The sequence below is a fragment of the Hypanus sabinus genome, chromosome 17, assembly GCF_030144855.1.
Source record: "Hypanus sabinus isolate sHypSab1 chromosome 17, sHypSab1.hap1, whole genome shotgun sequence".
Classification (NCBI taxonomy): domain Eukaryota; kingdom Metazoa; phylum Chordata; class Chondrichthyes; order Myliobatiformes; family Dasyatidae; genus Hypanus; species Hypanus sabinus.
In genome coordinates this window covers 31,681,321-31,695,470 of record NC_082722.1, presented here as the reverse complement: position 1 = coordinate 31,695,470, position 14,150 = coordinate 31,681,321, and the positions used below count along the sequence as shown (strand labels likewise).

The 14,150-nt window shown below is 36.3% G+C and overlaps 1 protein-coding gene across 1 annotated transcript in view; it reads left to right on the top strand.

Moving 5' to 3' along the window:
• The window catches only part of nfatc3a (nuclear factor of activated T cells 3a), a 176,429-nt gene that overhangs the window by 76,779 nt on the left and 85,500 nt on the right, over positions 1-14,150 (top strand). Inside the window, exons 4-6 of the mRNA XM_059992800.1 lie at positions 394-593; positions 7,466-7,638; positions 10,155-10,295. Of these exons, the coding sequence (XP_059848783.1) occupies positions 394-593; positions 7,466-7,638; positions 10,155-10,295 (514 nt within the window). The remainder of the gene's footprint in view (positions 1-393; positions 594-7,465; positions 7,639-10,154; positions 10,296-14,150) is intronic.

Here is a 14,150-nt window from a genome sequence, read left to right as displayed (position 1 = left end):
AAAAAATTCAAGTTTTTCAAACAAAGTAATCTATTTTTTAAAACTATACATGTGAGTTGGGTTGACAGCTAATATGTAACCAATGTATTAGTTGCTGATGATTACTTTGGCTGCATTATATGTGTGGTTTTCGTTAGTGTTTCTGATGTTCCATTGCTGTATTTTGTGGTAAATTTATGTTGTTGGAAGGAAAATCAAGGAAATAAAGATATTAAGATGAAACTAACTGCACTAACTTACTGTACTGCTGAAAGGAGTAGTTTAGGAAAAAAAGGCAGTTTTGAAAACAATTTGCAGCTCACTGGAGAAAAGTCTAATTTGTCTTTCAGAGCCTGTTTGCTTTCACGAGCAAACTTGCAATTCTTTGCTTATTTGAATGTTTTGTTTTCACAGCTTCAAGGTTACAGTGAAAAGCCAATCAACTTGCAAATGTTCATTGGAACTGCTGATGACCGCTATTTAAGACCACATGCATTCTACCAGGTACACAGGATCACTGGGAAGACTGTCGCCACTGCCAGTCAGGAGATTATAGTTACCAGCACAAAGGTTCTTGAAATTCCTCTTCTACCTGAAAACAATATGACTGCAAGGTACTTATCTCAAGTCTCTTAGTGGAATTATTTTTGTCTTTTTTCTTTAAATCTTTGCATAAATAAAAGGTAAAATCACCTGAAATCTGATGGAACTTTAATATGTAATTTGAATTTATGAAGAAAGTTTCTGATGGTGTTTATACAGGAAGGAGAAAGATGCATATATTTAATGAGATAGCTTCAATATATCAGGATAAGATTTCAAGGTTGATTAAGATTGTTTCAATATTGTTTAATGTCATTTGCAATACACAAGTGCAAAGGAGATTGATATAATTGTAACTCCAGATCCGATGCAGCCAAAAATAAATACAATAAGATAAAGAGCATGAGAATAAAAAAGCATAAATATAAGTACATAAGATAGCTTGCATACATAGATCGATTGTATGTACTGTATATAAAGTGATGCTTGGCACAGGAGTGTCTGTACATAAAGTGACTGACAGGAAATGATAAAGTAGTGGTGGTGGAGGGGTGTGGTGATGCATTGAACAGTTTTGGCTACACCACTGTGCGAGTGGGTGTTGGACTTCCTAGCAAACAGATTTCAGATATCAGGATGCACAACTGCTCCTCCCTTCCCATCATCCTCAACACTTGGTTCCTGCCAGCTGTACACGCTGCTCACACAGGACTGAACAGCCAAACACCTGAGTAATCACGCTGTCATATTCGCTAATGACATGACAGTGGTGAGGTCATCACCAACGATAATGAGAGATCATGACGGTCTTAGATTTGGTCATTTGTGCAGTTATAAATGATAGTTAATATTCATGTTGTAGTAGTAGCTTCCCTTTGTTTTTATTATGCTTTAACTTTGAAAAATTTAATTTCTTTGCTCCTCTCAATTGATCTTGAAAATAGGAAATTGCTCAGTGAATGGCTTCTAATTTTGAACAAAGATAGTGACTTCAGCAATTGCCTGTTAAAGCACAATTTTTAGAGAAAGTTGAGCATATTTTCCATTTAATGAATGCTTGAAGATGCAACTGTTGTGTGAACTTGAAATGGAGTATTCGCTTAGAAAGCAGATGTCGTCTTATTTCTAATTTTTGGGTGTTAAAATATTTTTATTAGAGAGAGCTTGTTCTCTGGTGTACTAAATGAAGTCAATCCAAAGCAAACCTTTAACAAATTAGTCGATGTGCCTGAAGTGTGTGAAAGATCTGGCATAAATAGATGACTATGTGATTGACATTTTGGTAGGTTTTTGTGTCTCATAGATATGAATTGCATTTTAAATGTAAACTGACTACATAGTAACTTTAGTAATTGAAGAATTTCCCAACATTGAAAGCTGTTTGCTTTGAATGAAATCTTGGACCATAGGCATTTTTGTCTAACTTCTCTATGTTAAACAAGCTAGAACAGCACTTTTGACATATATGAATTTATCACGTACAGTTCATCCTATTTGTACTTTTAACAACTTGCATTTTGGAAGTGACTTAACATGTTTTCTTTTTGGGAGCTAAAAACTAAGTAGATTCTACTGGGCTGCTTCTGCACATATACTGAACAACAACATTTGTATTAATATGGCTGTTTGCCTTTGCAATTGTTACCCTCAATGCAATCTGAATAATATGCCACAAAGAGATTCTCAATTCTTGCAAAAAATCTTGAATGGCATGAAGTTGTATATTTTCCTTTTGTATTTAAAAAAAAATGTATGCATCTTACTAGTTCAAAACAACATTCTGTGGATATCAGAAGTTAAGGACATAGTCCAGTTGACATTTGAGAGTCTCTCAAGCATTCTTGTTTTCCTTCACTGGTAAAGTGAAAAAGTGAAGAAATTTCCACATCCAAAACACTTATTATCCTAGCATCTCCCACACCTCTGGTGGGTAAAGCTAAGAGTCTTGCACATTTCAATGATTGCTGTATGTGACTATTCTCCCCCCCTGCATCTCCCCACTCCTTCCCTGGTCTCAATTTTTTTCTTCCTCCTTATTATGATTATTTCATTTGGTTTATATTTTCAATCCTCTTTCTGCTTCCCAAATGCTTCCTTTCGTACTTCACTGCATTAAATATTAACTCGTGATTGCGATTTTGGCAATAAGTATACCTTCTGTTGTTCTCCTTCCTATTCAATATTTTACTAATGATTTGGACCACTTATAAGCTTTGAAATTATGGTCTCTATTACCTGAGATCCTCAATGTACAATCAAAATATGATAGTAATAGTAATCCCTTTGTACAAGTTCTTGTGGGGGACAGTAGGGGGTTGGATTGTTGCATACTAAGATCAGAAACAAACTGTTTCATTTGTTGTCTGTTTTCTGAATCACTCGTTATCTTCCAACAAACCTTATGTACTGTTCTCTTTTTTTGTTATTCTGTTGAATGGGCTGATTAATTTAAGCAAATAAAATTTAATTTATTTTAATATTATGGGTTTGATATTTCTCCATCACTGACATTAGACTCCATTTATTGGTGGCTTTTTGTTTTGAAAGATGTATGTCATTTGCAACTCTTCTGTGCCCTAGGGTGCATTCCATCGGGACTGGTTGACCTTTTACTAGCCACTTAAGTTGGCCTTTATCCATTTTCATCCTGTTTAATTTCTTAATTTTCTCTTCCTTCAGCCATGACATTAGCAGTACCATCTTCTGTGCAAACAGAAATAATTGTAATCATAATGATGGTGAGCTGAACCATACTCGAAGATGTTAGAAATTCTGTGGTACACTTCTAATCATGTACCTTCATTATTTAAATTAAACAAGCAGTTTCTGTACTTTGATGCAAAAATTTGCAATGTGGTTATAATTTAAAGACAAATTACAGGTGGAGATTCTGCCGCAGGTCTCTTTGTAGTATCTAATGAATATGAGAGAATTTTCTAGGATTCTCTAGAACTTACACAAGGAATGTATTTATTCACCATTAAGTTAGAATTTAACCATTAAGATGGAACCCATTCAGTTTAGTCTATTTTTTAATGTTTTGACTGTTCAAGCATGTGTGTTGTGGTAATTTTTTGATGATCAATTTTTGGCTTTTTAAACTTTTTAATGTTTTGTGAAGACTTGGTAAACTGGATCCATGGCCATTTACACCAGTAAGCTCAGCGTTACACAACCAAACCAGGTTAACACACAAAATGCTGGAAGAACTCAGCAGGGCAGGCAGCATTTACAGAGGAGAATAAAACGGGCAGAGACCCTTCATCAGGACCAAATCAGGTTAATTTTAAATGTGTGTATAGTGTAGTAAGGATCTAATTGTAGGGGTTGGGACCCTCCACTCAGAAAAATATGAGCTAATACTTATATAATTATATGTATTTAATTTGTGTGGTTAATGATCAAGAATATGAATACATTAATGCTGCTGCAAAGTGGAGGATTGATCTTTGCTTTCCAAGTTGGGAGGCTAACTTAGCTCTTGGCTACTCTGTATAGTTGCCAGAAACATTTAAAATTAACCTGGATACAAGTAGGCAGCATTGTTGACCAGTTGAAATTTTTGAATCAGGCAGGGCAGGGAAAAGTTTATAGATAAATCTGTCTTTAGGTTTATTCTCAGATGTATTTGACCCCTTTGGAGACTTTGGGGTTAGAATATTACTCTTCTTTCAAAGTACTATACAATTTGAATGTCAGTTGCAGTTTTAAGTGTTCCTTCTGCATAGAGAGGTCTGAGAAAAGTACAGCACAGAAACAGGCCCTTTGGCCCATCCACTCCATGCTGCATCATTTAAGCTGCCTACTCCTATTGACCTTCACCGGGCTCATAGCCCTCCATACCCTTACCATCCATGTACCTATCCAAACTTTGCTTAAATGTTGAAATCAAGATTGCGTGCACCACTTGTGCTGTCAGCTCATTCCACACTCTCACAACCCTCTGAAGAAATTTCTCCTCATGTTCCCCTTAAACTTTTCGCTTTTCTCCTTTAATCCACGACCTCTGGTTGTAGTCCCACCCAACCTCAGTGGAAAAAGCCTGCTTGCATTTACCTGATCTATACCCTCATAATTTTGGATACCTCTATCAAATCTCCCTTCAGTTTTCTACGTTTCAAGGGATAAAGTCCTAACCTATGGAATCTTTCCTTATAACTCATGTCCTCCAGACCCAGGAGCATCCTTGTAAACTTTCTCTGTACTCTTTCAACCTTATTTACATCTTTCCTGTAGGTGGGTGAGCATGTGTGCACACAGCACTCCAAATTAGGCTTCACCAATGTCTTGTACAACTTCAACATAACATCCCATCTCCTGTACTCAATGCTATGATTTATGAAGGCTAATGTTCCATAAAGGGTAGGGCATAGATATTTATAGTTCAATGGTTCTTGTAATAAAAACAAGAAATGGTATTTAAAAAAAATATAAAGATGCTTCTTGCCACAGGATATACACTAGTTACTGCACTCATTGTTTTATTGCACTGTTCAAGAGCCACATTTGAATTGCAGCACGGTAGCTTAAAATTACATGACTTAAATTTTAATGTTTCAGTCACTAATGAATATTGATCATGTAGATACTAATTGTATATACAGTTAGCATTAACAGGATGTTCATAAATATGATTGAAATGTAATTTTATGCCACTGCTGATAAACTGGTCTCCACATATACAGCTAACATAAAAACCCTTTCTCAGACTCCGGGCAGAGTGGAAGGTTGATAGTTTTTAAGCAGAGCTACAGGGAGGAGTAAGATGTTAGGCAAAATAATCGATGAAGGTAAGTCAGATCAGGTGAGAAGGAAAATGATTACTGACAGTTCTTGAGGCATTTTAAAGAACCACCTTATATAAATAATAAGAGAATCTACAATGCTGAAAATCTGTGCAGCACACAAAATGCTGGAGGAGCTCAGCAGGCCAGGCAGCATCTGTGAGGGGAGGGAGAAAAGTACAGTTGACATTTCAGGCCAAAACCCTTCTGCAGGATTGGAGGAAAATTTTGAGAAGTCTGTGTTCGTGCCATCAGGTTGGAGGCTACCCAAACAAATATAAGGTGTTGTTCCTCCAACCTAAGTGTGGCCTCATCACGGCAGTGGAGGAGGCCATTGGTGGACATATCGGAACGGCATGTGGAATTAAAATGGGTGACCACTGGGAGATCCCACTTGTTCTGGTGGTTGGAGAGAAGATGCTTGGCAAAGCAGTCTCCCAATCTACGTTTGGTCTCATCAATATTCAGGAGGCCCCACCGGGAGCACCAAACACAGTAAATGACCCTAACAGACTCACTGGTAAAGTGTCACCTCACCTGGAAGGACTGTTTAGTGCCCCAAATGATAGTGAGGGGGCAGGTGTAGCACTTGTTCTGCTTGTAAGAATAAAGACCAGGAGGGAGATCAGTGGGGAAGGACGAATGGACATGTGAGTCACACAGAGAATCCTTGCAGAAAGTAGGGGGGGGGGGGGAAATGAGGTTGAAGATGTACTTTGTGGTGGGATCCAGTCAGAAGTTTCAGTGAATTAAATGCTGGACGTGGAAGCTGGTGGGCTGGTAGGTGAGGACAAGAGGAGCCCTATCCCTGGTATGGTGGCTGGAAGATGGGGTAAGAGCAGGTGTTCATGAAATGGAAGAGATGCAGTTGAGAGCAACATTGGTGGAAAAAGGGAGGCCCCCCTTTTTTTGTAAAAAAGGAGGACATCTTCGTTCTCGAATGAAAAGCCTCATCCTGAAAAAGGTCCTCGTTTTTCCCTTCCTCTGGTGCTTCCCCCCATTTTTTCTTTCATGAGTTTCTGTCTCTAACTGATCAACTTCCCAGCTCTTTACTTCATTCTTCCCCCTCCAGTTTTTACCTATCACCTAGTGATTTTCTCTCCCTTCCCCCCACCTTTTAAATTTACTCCTCAGCTTTTTTTCCCTCCAGTCCTGTTGAAGGGATACGGCCCAAAATGTCAACTGTACTTTTTTTCCATAGATGCTGCATGGCTTGCTGAGTTCCTCCAGCATTTTGCATGTGTTGCTTACTTTATATAGCTAGCAGTGTGTTTTCAACTCACATGGAGTATTCAGAAAGAAAACCTTCCACAGGTAAGGTACTGATTTTAAAATTATCTGCAATTTATATTGTGTGTGTGTGTGTAAATCTTCAGCTGACATTTCTAGAATTTGTAATTTTTTGGGGTCCATAAGAATAATGTGGCAAAGGTAAATTTTGCTACTTGAAGATTTTGGCAATGTTTATTTTGCTGACAAAACAGGATATTTCTTAGTGTCATAACAAGTGAAGTGATTAGGAGGAGGGCAAGAGAGGTCCTCAGCTGTATTTCTGGTATATGCAGCCTTTTCAGGAAGTAGTCTGAGATTGCATAGCTAAAATCTGACCTTCTATTGAAAAACTCAAATGTTGCATGGATCTTGCTTGTGTTGCAAGACAAGCTGAGACAGTTTGCTATGCAGTTTTTTTTAAATGGAGCTTCCTTTGTATCCTGAAACATTCTTCTTCAGGCTGTGAATAAAATTCTGTGCAAGGTTGGTACTACCATAACCTCGGGCCTGTCTGCATCATGGTGTCATCATGTGTGAACATTAGCATTTGTTGGGGGTGTGACATAAAAAAATTTTGTCCAGGAAACAGGCTCATGGATTACTGGAGAGCAAACTTGGTTATGTGAATGAAGATTAATGATTCGTGGCCGCTGGTCTCAAAGAACATTTTCATGATCACTTCGTGGTGAATAACCCCTTCCATTTGTGTTGGGATAATGCTATGCATTTCGACCTGAATCCTGCCATTTTGTTACTACAAGTGCTGGTTTTGTACCTTTTTGCTCCGAAAGAGAGAGTCTGGTAATGTGTCATATCTAGTTAAATTGAGCTAAAATAAGTTTGATATGAAATCATATTACTTAAAAAATCTGTTTTCTTTCTTTTAGCATTGACTGTGCAGGAATTTTGAAACTGCGCAATTCTGATATCGAACTTCGCAAGGGTGAAACTGATATTGGCAGAAAAAATACAAGGGTTCGCCTTGTTTTCCGTGTGCATATCCCACAACCCAATGGAAAAGTTGTCTCACTGCAAGCGGCTTCAATTCCTGTTGAATGTTGTTAGTATTAAAATTTCTTCCATACGAGCTACATATTTTTTCTTAATTATTCTACATATTGCTGTTTTAATGACCTGCTTCATTTTCTGTGTGTAGATTTTGTAACTTTCATAACATGATTAGCATGTTGGAACTGAGCTTTTAGTAAAATTTCACATTCCTTGCACTGTACTTCAGCCCCTTATTTTTCTGGCCATTCCCACCCTGAGTTGTACCAGTTGACTGAAGCATGCAATTATATATGGTTTTAAAAACAACAAGAGTTCACTTATAGCAATCATTGCCATGCCTAGCAAGTGGTAAGAAGAGTAGAAAAGTATTCTGATCTAAAATTCCAGAAAAAGATGGGATTTAGGATTCATTGCATGGTATATTGGGAGGTGAAATGAAGCAGTGTTATCTTGGCTAATACACTTGAGAACTCTACAGTTTGATTTTTCTTCTGATTTCCTTTGTATATTGACTCTGTAATGATTAACATATTACATTCTTAGTGAAACTCCTGTTTACTTGTCTGTTGGAACACAAATTTTTTGTTGAGTTGGTAATTTAACATTTCAATGGCTACTCAGACGTGATAGCTCTTGAAATTAAACACACTAAGAAACATATTACATCTTTCAGATAATGTTCAGTAACTTGTTTCTTGACATTATTTCTTTCAGCGTTCAAGTAGCATTAAATCATTATTAAATAATTGCTGAAATTGTTCACTTAAGTTAGTTTTGTTTTAAAAATATATTCTTTAAAAAGCATATTCTTGAATACTTTGTACTTGAATTGCACCTTAGAACCATAGAACATTACAGAAACAAGCCTTTTGGCTCTTCTTGGCTGTGCCGAACCATTTTCTGCCTAGTCCCACTGACCTGCACCTGGACCATATCCCTCCAAACCCCTCTCATCCATATACCTGTCTAAGTTTTTCTTAAATATCAAAAGTGAGCCCGCATTCACCACTTCATCTTGCAGCTCATTCCACACTCCCATCACTCTCTGCGTGAAGAAGCCCCCCCCAACGTTCCCTTTAAACTTTTCCCCCTTTACCCTTAACTCATGACCTCTGTTTTTTTTCTCCCCTAGCCTCAGTAGAAAAAGCCTGTTTGCATTCAGTCTATCTATACCCATCATAATTTTATACACCCCTCAATTCTCCTACGCTCCAGGGAATAAAGTCCTAACCTATTCAACCTTTCTCTGTAACTCAGTTTCTCAAGTCCCGGCAACATCCTTGTAAACCTTCTCTGCACTCTTTCAACCTTATTAATATCCTTCCTGTAATTAGGTGTCTAAAACTGCACACAATATTCCAAGTTCTGTCTCACCAATGTCTTATACAACCTCATCATTACATTCCAACTCTTATACTCAATACTTTGATTTATATTGTCCAGTGTACCAAAAGCTCTCTTTACAACCCTATTCACCTATGACGCCACTTTTAGGGAATTATGTATCTGTACTCCCAGATCCCTCTGTTCCACTGCACTCCTCAGTGTCCTACCATTTACCTTGTATGTTCTACCTTGGTTTGACCTTCCAAAGTGCAATACTTCACACTTGTCCGCGTTAAACTCCATCTGCCATTTTTCAGCCCATTTCTCCAACTGGTCCAAATCCCTCTGCAAGCTTTGAAAACCTTCCTCACTGTCCACTACACTTCCAATCTTTGTATCATCAGCAAATTTGCTGATCCAATTTGCCACATTATCATCCAGAGCATTGATATAGACAATATACATTGACAAATAACAATGGACCCAGCACTGATCCCTGTGGTACACCACTAGTCACAGGCCTCCACTCAGAGTAGCAATCTTCTACTACCACTCTCTGGCTTCTTCCATTGAGCCAATGTCTAATCCAATTTACTACCTCTCCATGTATTCCTAGCGACTGAATCTTCTTAACTAACCTCTCATGTGGGACCTTGTCAAAGGCCTTACTAAAGTCCATGTATGCAACATCCACTGCCTTCCCTTCATCCACTTTCCTGGTAACTTCCTCGAAAAACTCTAATAGATTGGTTAAACATGACCTACCACGCACAAAGCCATGCTGACTTTTTCTAATAAGTCCCTGTCTATCCATATACTTGTAGATCCTATCTCTTAGTATTCCTTCCAAAAATTTACCTACTACCGACGTCAACCTTACTGGGCTATAATTTCCCAGCTTACTTTTTGAGCCTTTTTTAAACAACGGAACTACATGAGCTATCCTCCAATCCTCTGGCACCTGACCCGTCACCTTAATTATCTCTAGACACTATCTGGGGTTAATTAATTACACCGCATGCTTTTTGAATTCTTATTAATTGTCTGCAATAGTGTTTTTTTTTCCCTGAAGTTGCCAAAACTGCTTTAAGTCCACATTTGGACACAGTGCATCAATCTTTCAGGTGGGGGGAAAAAATAGCTGAATCTTTCTGATACTTAGCTGTGTACTTTTTCTGAACTTGTATAAAAATTGATAGCTTAATATATACAGTAATTTCAATCATTGGATTAACACAGCCCAGCGGTCTGCTCAAGAACTCCCTCAGATTGAAAAGTATAGCATCAATTCCTGTTCTGTCACTGGTGGAGAAGAAATTATCATCAGCGGCTTCAATTTTCTTCCGGAGTCCAAGGTCATCTTTCTTGAAAAGGGCCCAGGTATGTGAGAACCTTATAAGCTACACATGTCTGTAATTGTATTTATTCCAAACACGTGGCAGTATAATTTTCCCTATTATTGCAGCTGTATGCATTTAAAACTGGCTGACTTTCCTTTGCATATCCTTTACATTCTTTTGATAAAAGTATTTCAGATGAAAAATAAATAAAATGGAATAACTCTTAGCTTTGAACCAGCACTGTTTGTCTTTGCTCTTTCAGTGTTATCTGTATGCCTATTTTCTGGTTTATTACTACCTGTTTTTTTTCAATGAGTTTCATTCAGCCACATTGCAAGGATATGTTTTAATATATGCTCTTCATCTCCTTTCTACTTGTGCATTCGAAAGAGTAGCTGTTTCATTGCTGAAGTTGCTTCAAGTCTAACCTGACTGGTTCATTGGAACAATTTCTTGAGAAACTTCAATTAATAAGTTTTCATGTTTGGTAACTGTATAGCCATAACTAAAAATTCCACAAATCATCTTGTTATGTGGGACAAGAAATTAAAAATGCACATAATTATTGCAATGCAAAGTAATTTTTAAATTTCCACACATTTTTCTTTGAGGTGATTATTCTAATTAGGCTACACATAAATGCCGTTGTCCTGCTGCTTGCAAGGTGCCTTCTTTCTAAACCTGCTTCTGAAAAGGTCTCCTGGTGTGAACCTTCCCAAAATAACCAACCCTGACTTAATTAAGAAGCCCTGTACAACGCTGGACCTTGCTAATTGCCAGTGTCATGAAGAACTTTTATCAGCATATTTCATAACCTGTAACTAGCATTCAAAATTATTAAAAAGTTAACCATACATTTAAAAATTAAAATTAAAATATTGAAGCCCAAGTACCTGGAAGCAAGGAATAAATAATGAAATAAATTAGCTCAAAACTAATTGAAAATTTACCTATAACTTGTTCCCTCAAATCCATTCCTTCATTAAGTAGACATGTTGAAGTTGTGCCAAGTCAAACTTGACACAGGTTCTGTGAGAATGTTCCTTGTTCCTTGGAGCACAAAATGTTCAGTTTTGTGCTCCAACATCAGACTCTGTGAGCTGTCCAACATTGCAATCAAATCAGAAAAATATTGTTCATCAGCAGTTAGAAAACTGGCAGCTTTTTATTGAAAATTGCTCAACACATTTGAATGTGTTGTATTTGTATTTCTCATTTTATAAATATGTCCACTAGTATGTATCTATTTACCTGATTCTTCAAATTATATATGATTGATTATAGTAAATAAACAAGCTATTCATAGTTGCATGGATTTTTAAGGGTAAATGTACTCATTTTCCTTCATTAACATTCTTTAAAGCAGAAGTTCCAAGTAACATGATGGTCTTTGGTAATGGGGTGTTTGCCATGTTAAACACATGCTGCTGGATATTTTGACAGGATATTTTCAGCAGATTAAAAGATTTCTCTGACCTAGATTTGGAAGCTTCTAGCGTAATCCAATCTGCACCATTCATTCATGAAACCTTTAAATTATGAATATTTTTGAGTTGTATTTGCATAGCATTTAGAAGCTTCTGCTTCACAGAGTTGTGCAGTTTTAATTAGAAAAATTAATAGATCGTATTATATGGCAAACTATTCTATTTTAAAGCAGAATATTATTGATCCTGCATAAAGATACCTTCGGAAACATTATAGTTACATGCATTCACAATGTAATACTTTACTGAAGTCTTTTTTAGATTTGATCCATAACATGAAAGTTCAAAACTCCATTCTAATATATTAAATTGTTTATTTAATATTTTAAAATTATTTTAACTTTGAGCTGGGGGGTGGGTATGATCAGTGCCTCAGAAGCTTTTCTAAAACTGTTGATATCCAACTTCAGATAATTCAGATTTCTTCACATTTTTCTTCGCCTTTATGTAGCACAGTTTTTCATCACCCATCTGAATACATACAGTAGGAAGCAGCATAACAAATAAGGCAAAATTTATTAGCATTTTCTATTTAATGTTCAAAATGTCCACCATTGTTGCTGCACATATCCTGACCATTTTCTCCTGAAATTGTGAGGTTTTGGTGAGAATTCAACCTCACATGGACAGGATATGGATGTTTCTGTGAGAGAAAGTTAAAGATCAATCAAAGGAGCCACAGTTTTAAGGCAGTATTGAAAATGTTTTTATAAGGAATGGCATGGAATGCAAAATTGATATTACAGTCAAATCAGGGATGATCTTATTGAACAGCTGAGGAAGTTTAAGGAACTGAGAGGCTGACTCCTAAATTGTATGTTCGTTTATAATAGTTTTAATGTCTTGAAGTAAAATGGAAAATGCAGTTAAGTTCTCAGCAGGTCAGGCAGCATCTTAGGTGAGAGAAACAGAGATAATGTTTCAGGTCAGTCCTTTCCACAGTTAATGTTTCATTGGAACTGCTGATCTGCTGAGTATTATCAGTGTTTTCTCTTTCCAGTTTCAAATTAAGGTTTTGTTTTTATGTAAGCTAACTATTTAAAATGCAGAAATTGTGACAAGTAAGTTTTCATATGTTTATAGTTGTTGCTATTTTGTTTTAAAATAATTGTAGAGATGGATGTCTCAGCTGTCATTTGATGGTTACTGATACGCCACCTCTCCGGTCTAGTATTTGTGTGTAATTATTTATTTGGAAGGAGTACACTACAATAAGCCTAAAATTGAGAGAAATACATTTTTATATCTAAATTTGCAAGTGATGTCAAAAATATATTAAAGTGAAATAATATTGAAATAAATTTCCTCTTGAAAAGGTGTAGCTTGCAACTTAAATGCATGATAATTTAAAAGCAGATGGTGGTTTTGATTTCCTTTTCACCTAGAAAACCTCTAATTTGAAGTGGTATGTTGGGTTTAATAGAAATGATCACTCAGTGAGCCAAGAATATTTTTTCCTAGACATTTTTCATTCATGTCAATACTTGTTATGCTTAAAAATGCAGTTGGGTAAAACAAAATTTTCCTTTCAATATAATACACTAGGGAAAATGTCAAATCAACTTGAAAGTGAATGCCATTCCCTCTTTTCTAGACAGAACATTATAATATTCCATTCAACAGTTCCTTCCTTCATATTCTCACCACAAGCAAGAAGTGTACGAAATAGCAAAAGATATATTAAATATTATATACTCATACCATTTCTGGCATTGAAATGGGTATATGCAAAAGCAGCAAGCACTTGTTAAAGGCATCATGTTCAGTTGGCTAAGATTGGATTTTTCAAAATCCAAGTTGTTCAAAATTTAAGTTGTTAAATGTACAGATAATATAAAAATAGTTACGGCATCTGAACCTAGAGGAAAAGCTACAGAATGGCAAACGCTCTTAGTAAAAGTTTGTTATAGATTCAGATAATTTTCTTATGAACTGCACAAATTTAAAATATCTTGGAGACAGTCATTTCAAAATTGCCCTGATCATAATGCTCTCTGAGAATTGTTTCAGACATTAGAAATCAAGGAGACCATTTAAAAAGCAAAAGCAGTTCAGAGGAAACTTAGTCAATTGGAAATAAATGAAACCTGAGCTTTGATTCTTGAAGGAATACAATAATGAAAAAAACTGGTTTTTTCCTTTGATCGATCAGCTAAGGTTAGTTGTATGGCCTTTGTTATTTTATTACGGTCTTTTTTTTGTTTCTTGATTAAATCATATAGTATGCAAATTTTAATCTCTTGCTTTTTCAAGTTAACTTTTGAATGTAATTTTATTTTTCCAATCTTTAATGTCATGGAATGAAATCTTAATAAATAAATTTTACTGGTATTGCCCAATAAATAATGGAATTAACAACAATATGGACATCGATTTTGGCCATCTGTACTTAGATTTTCATATACATG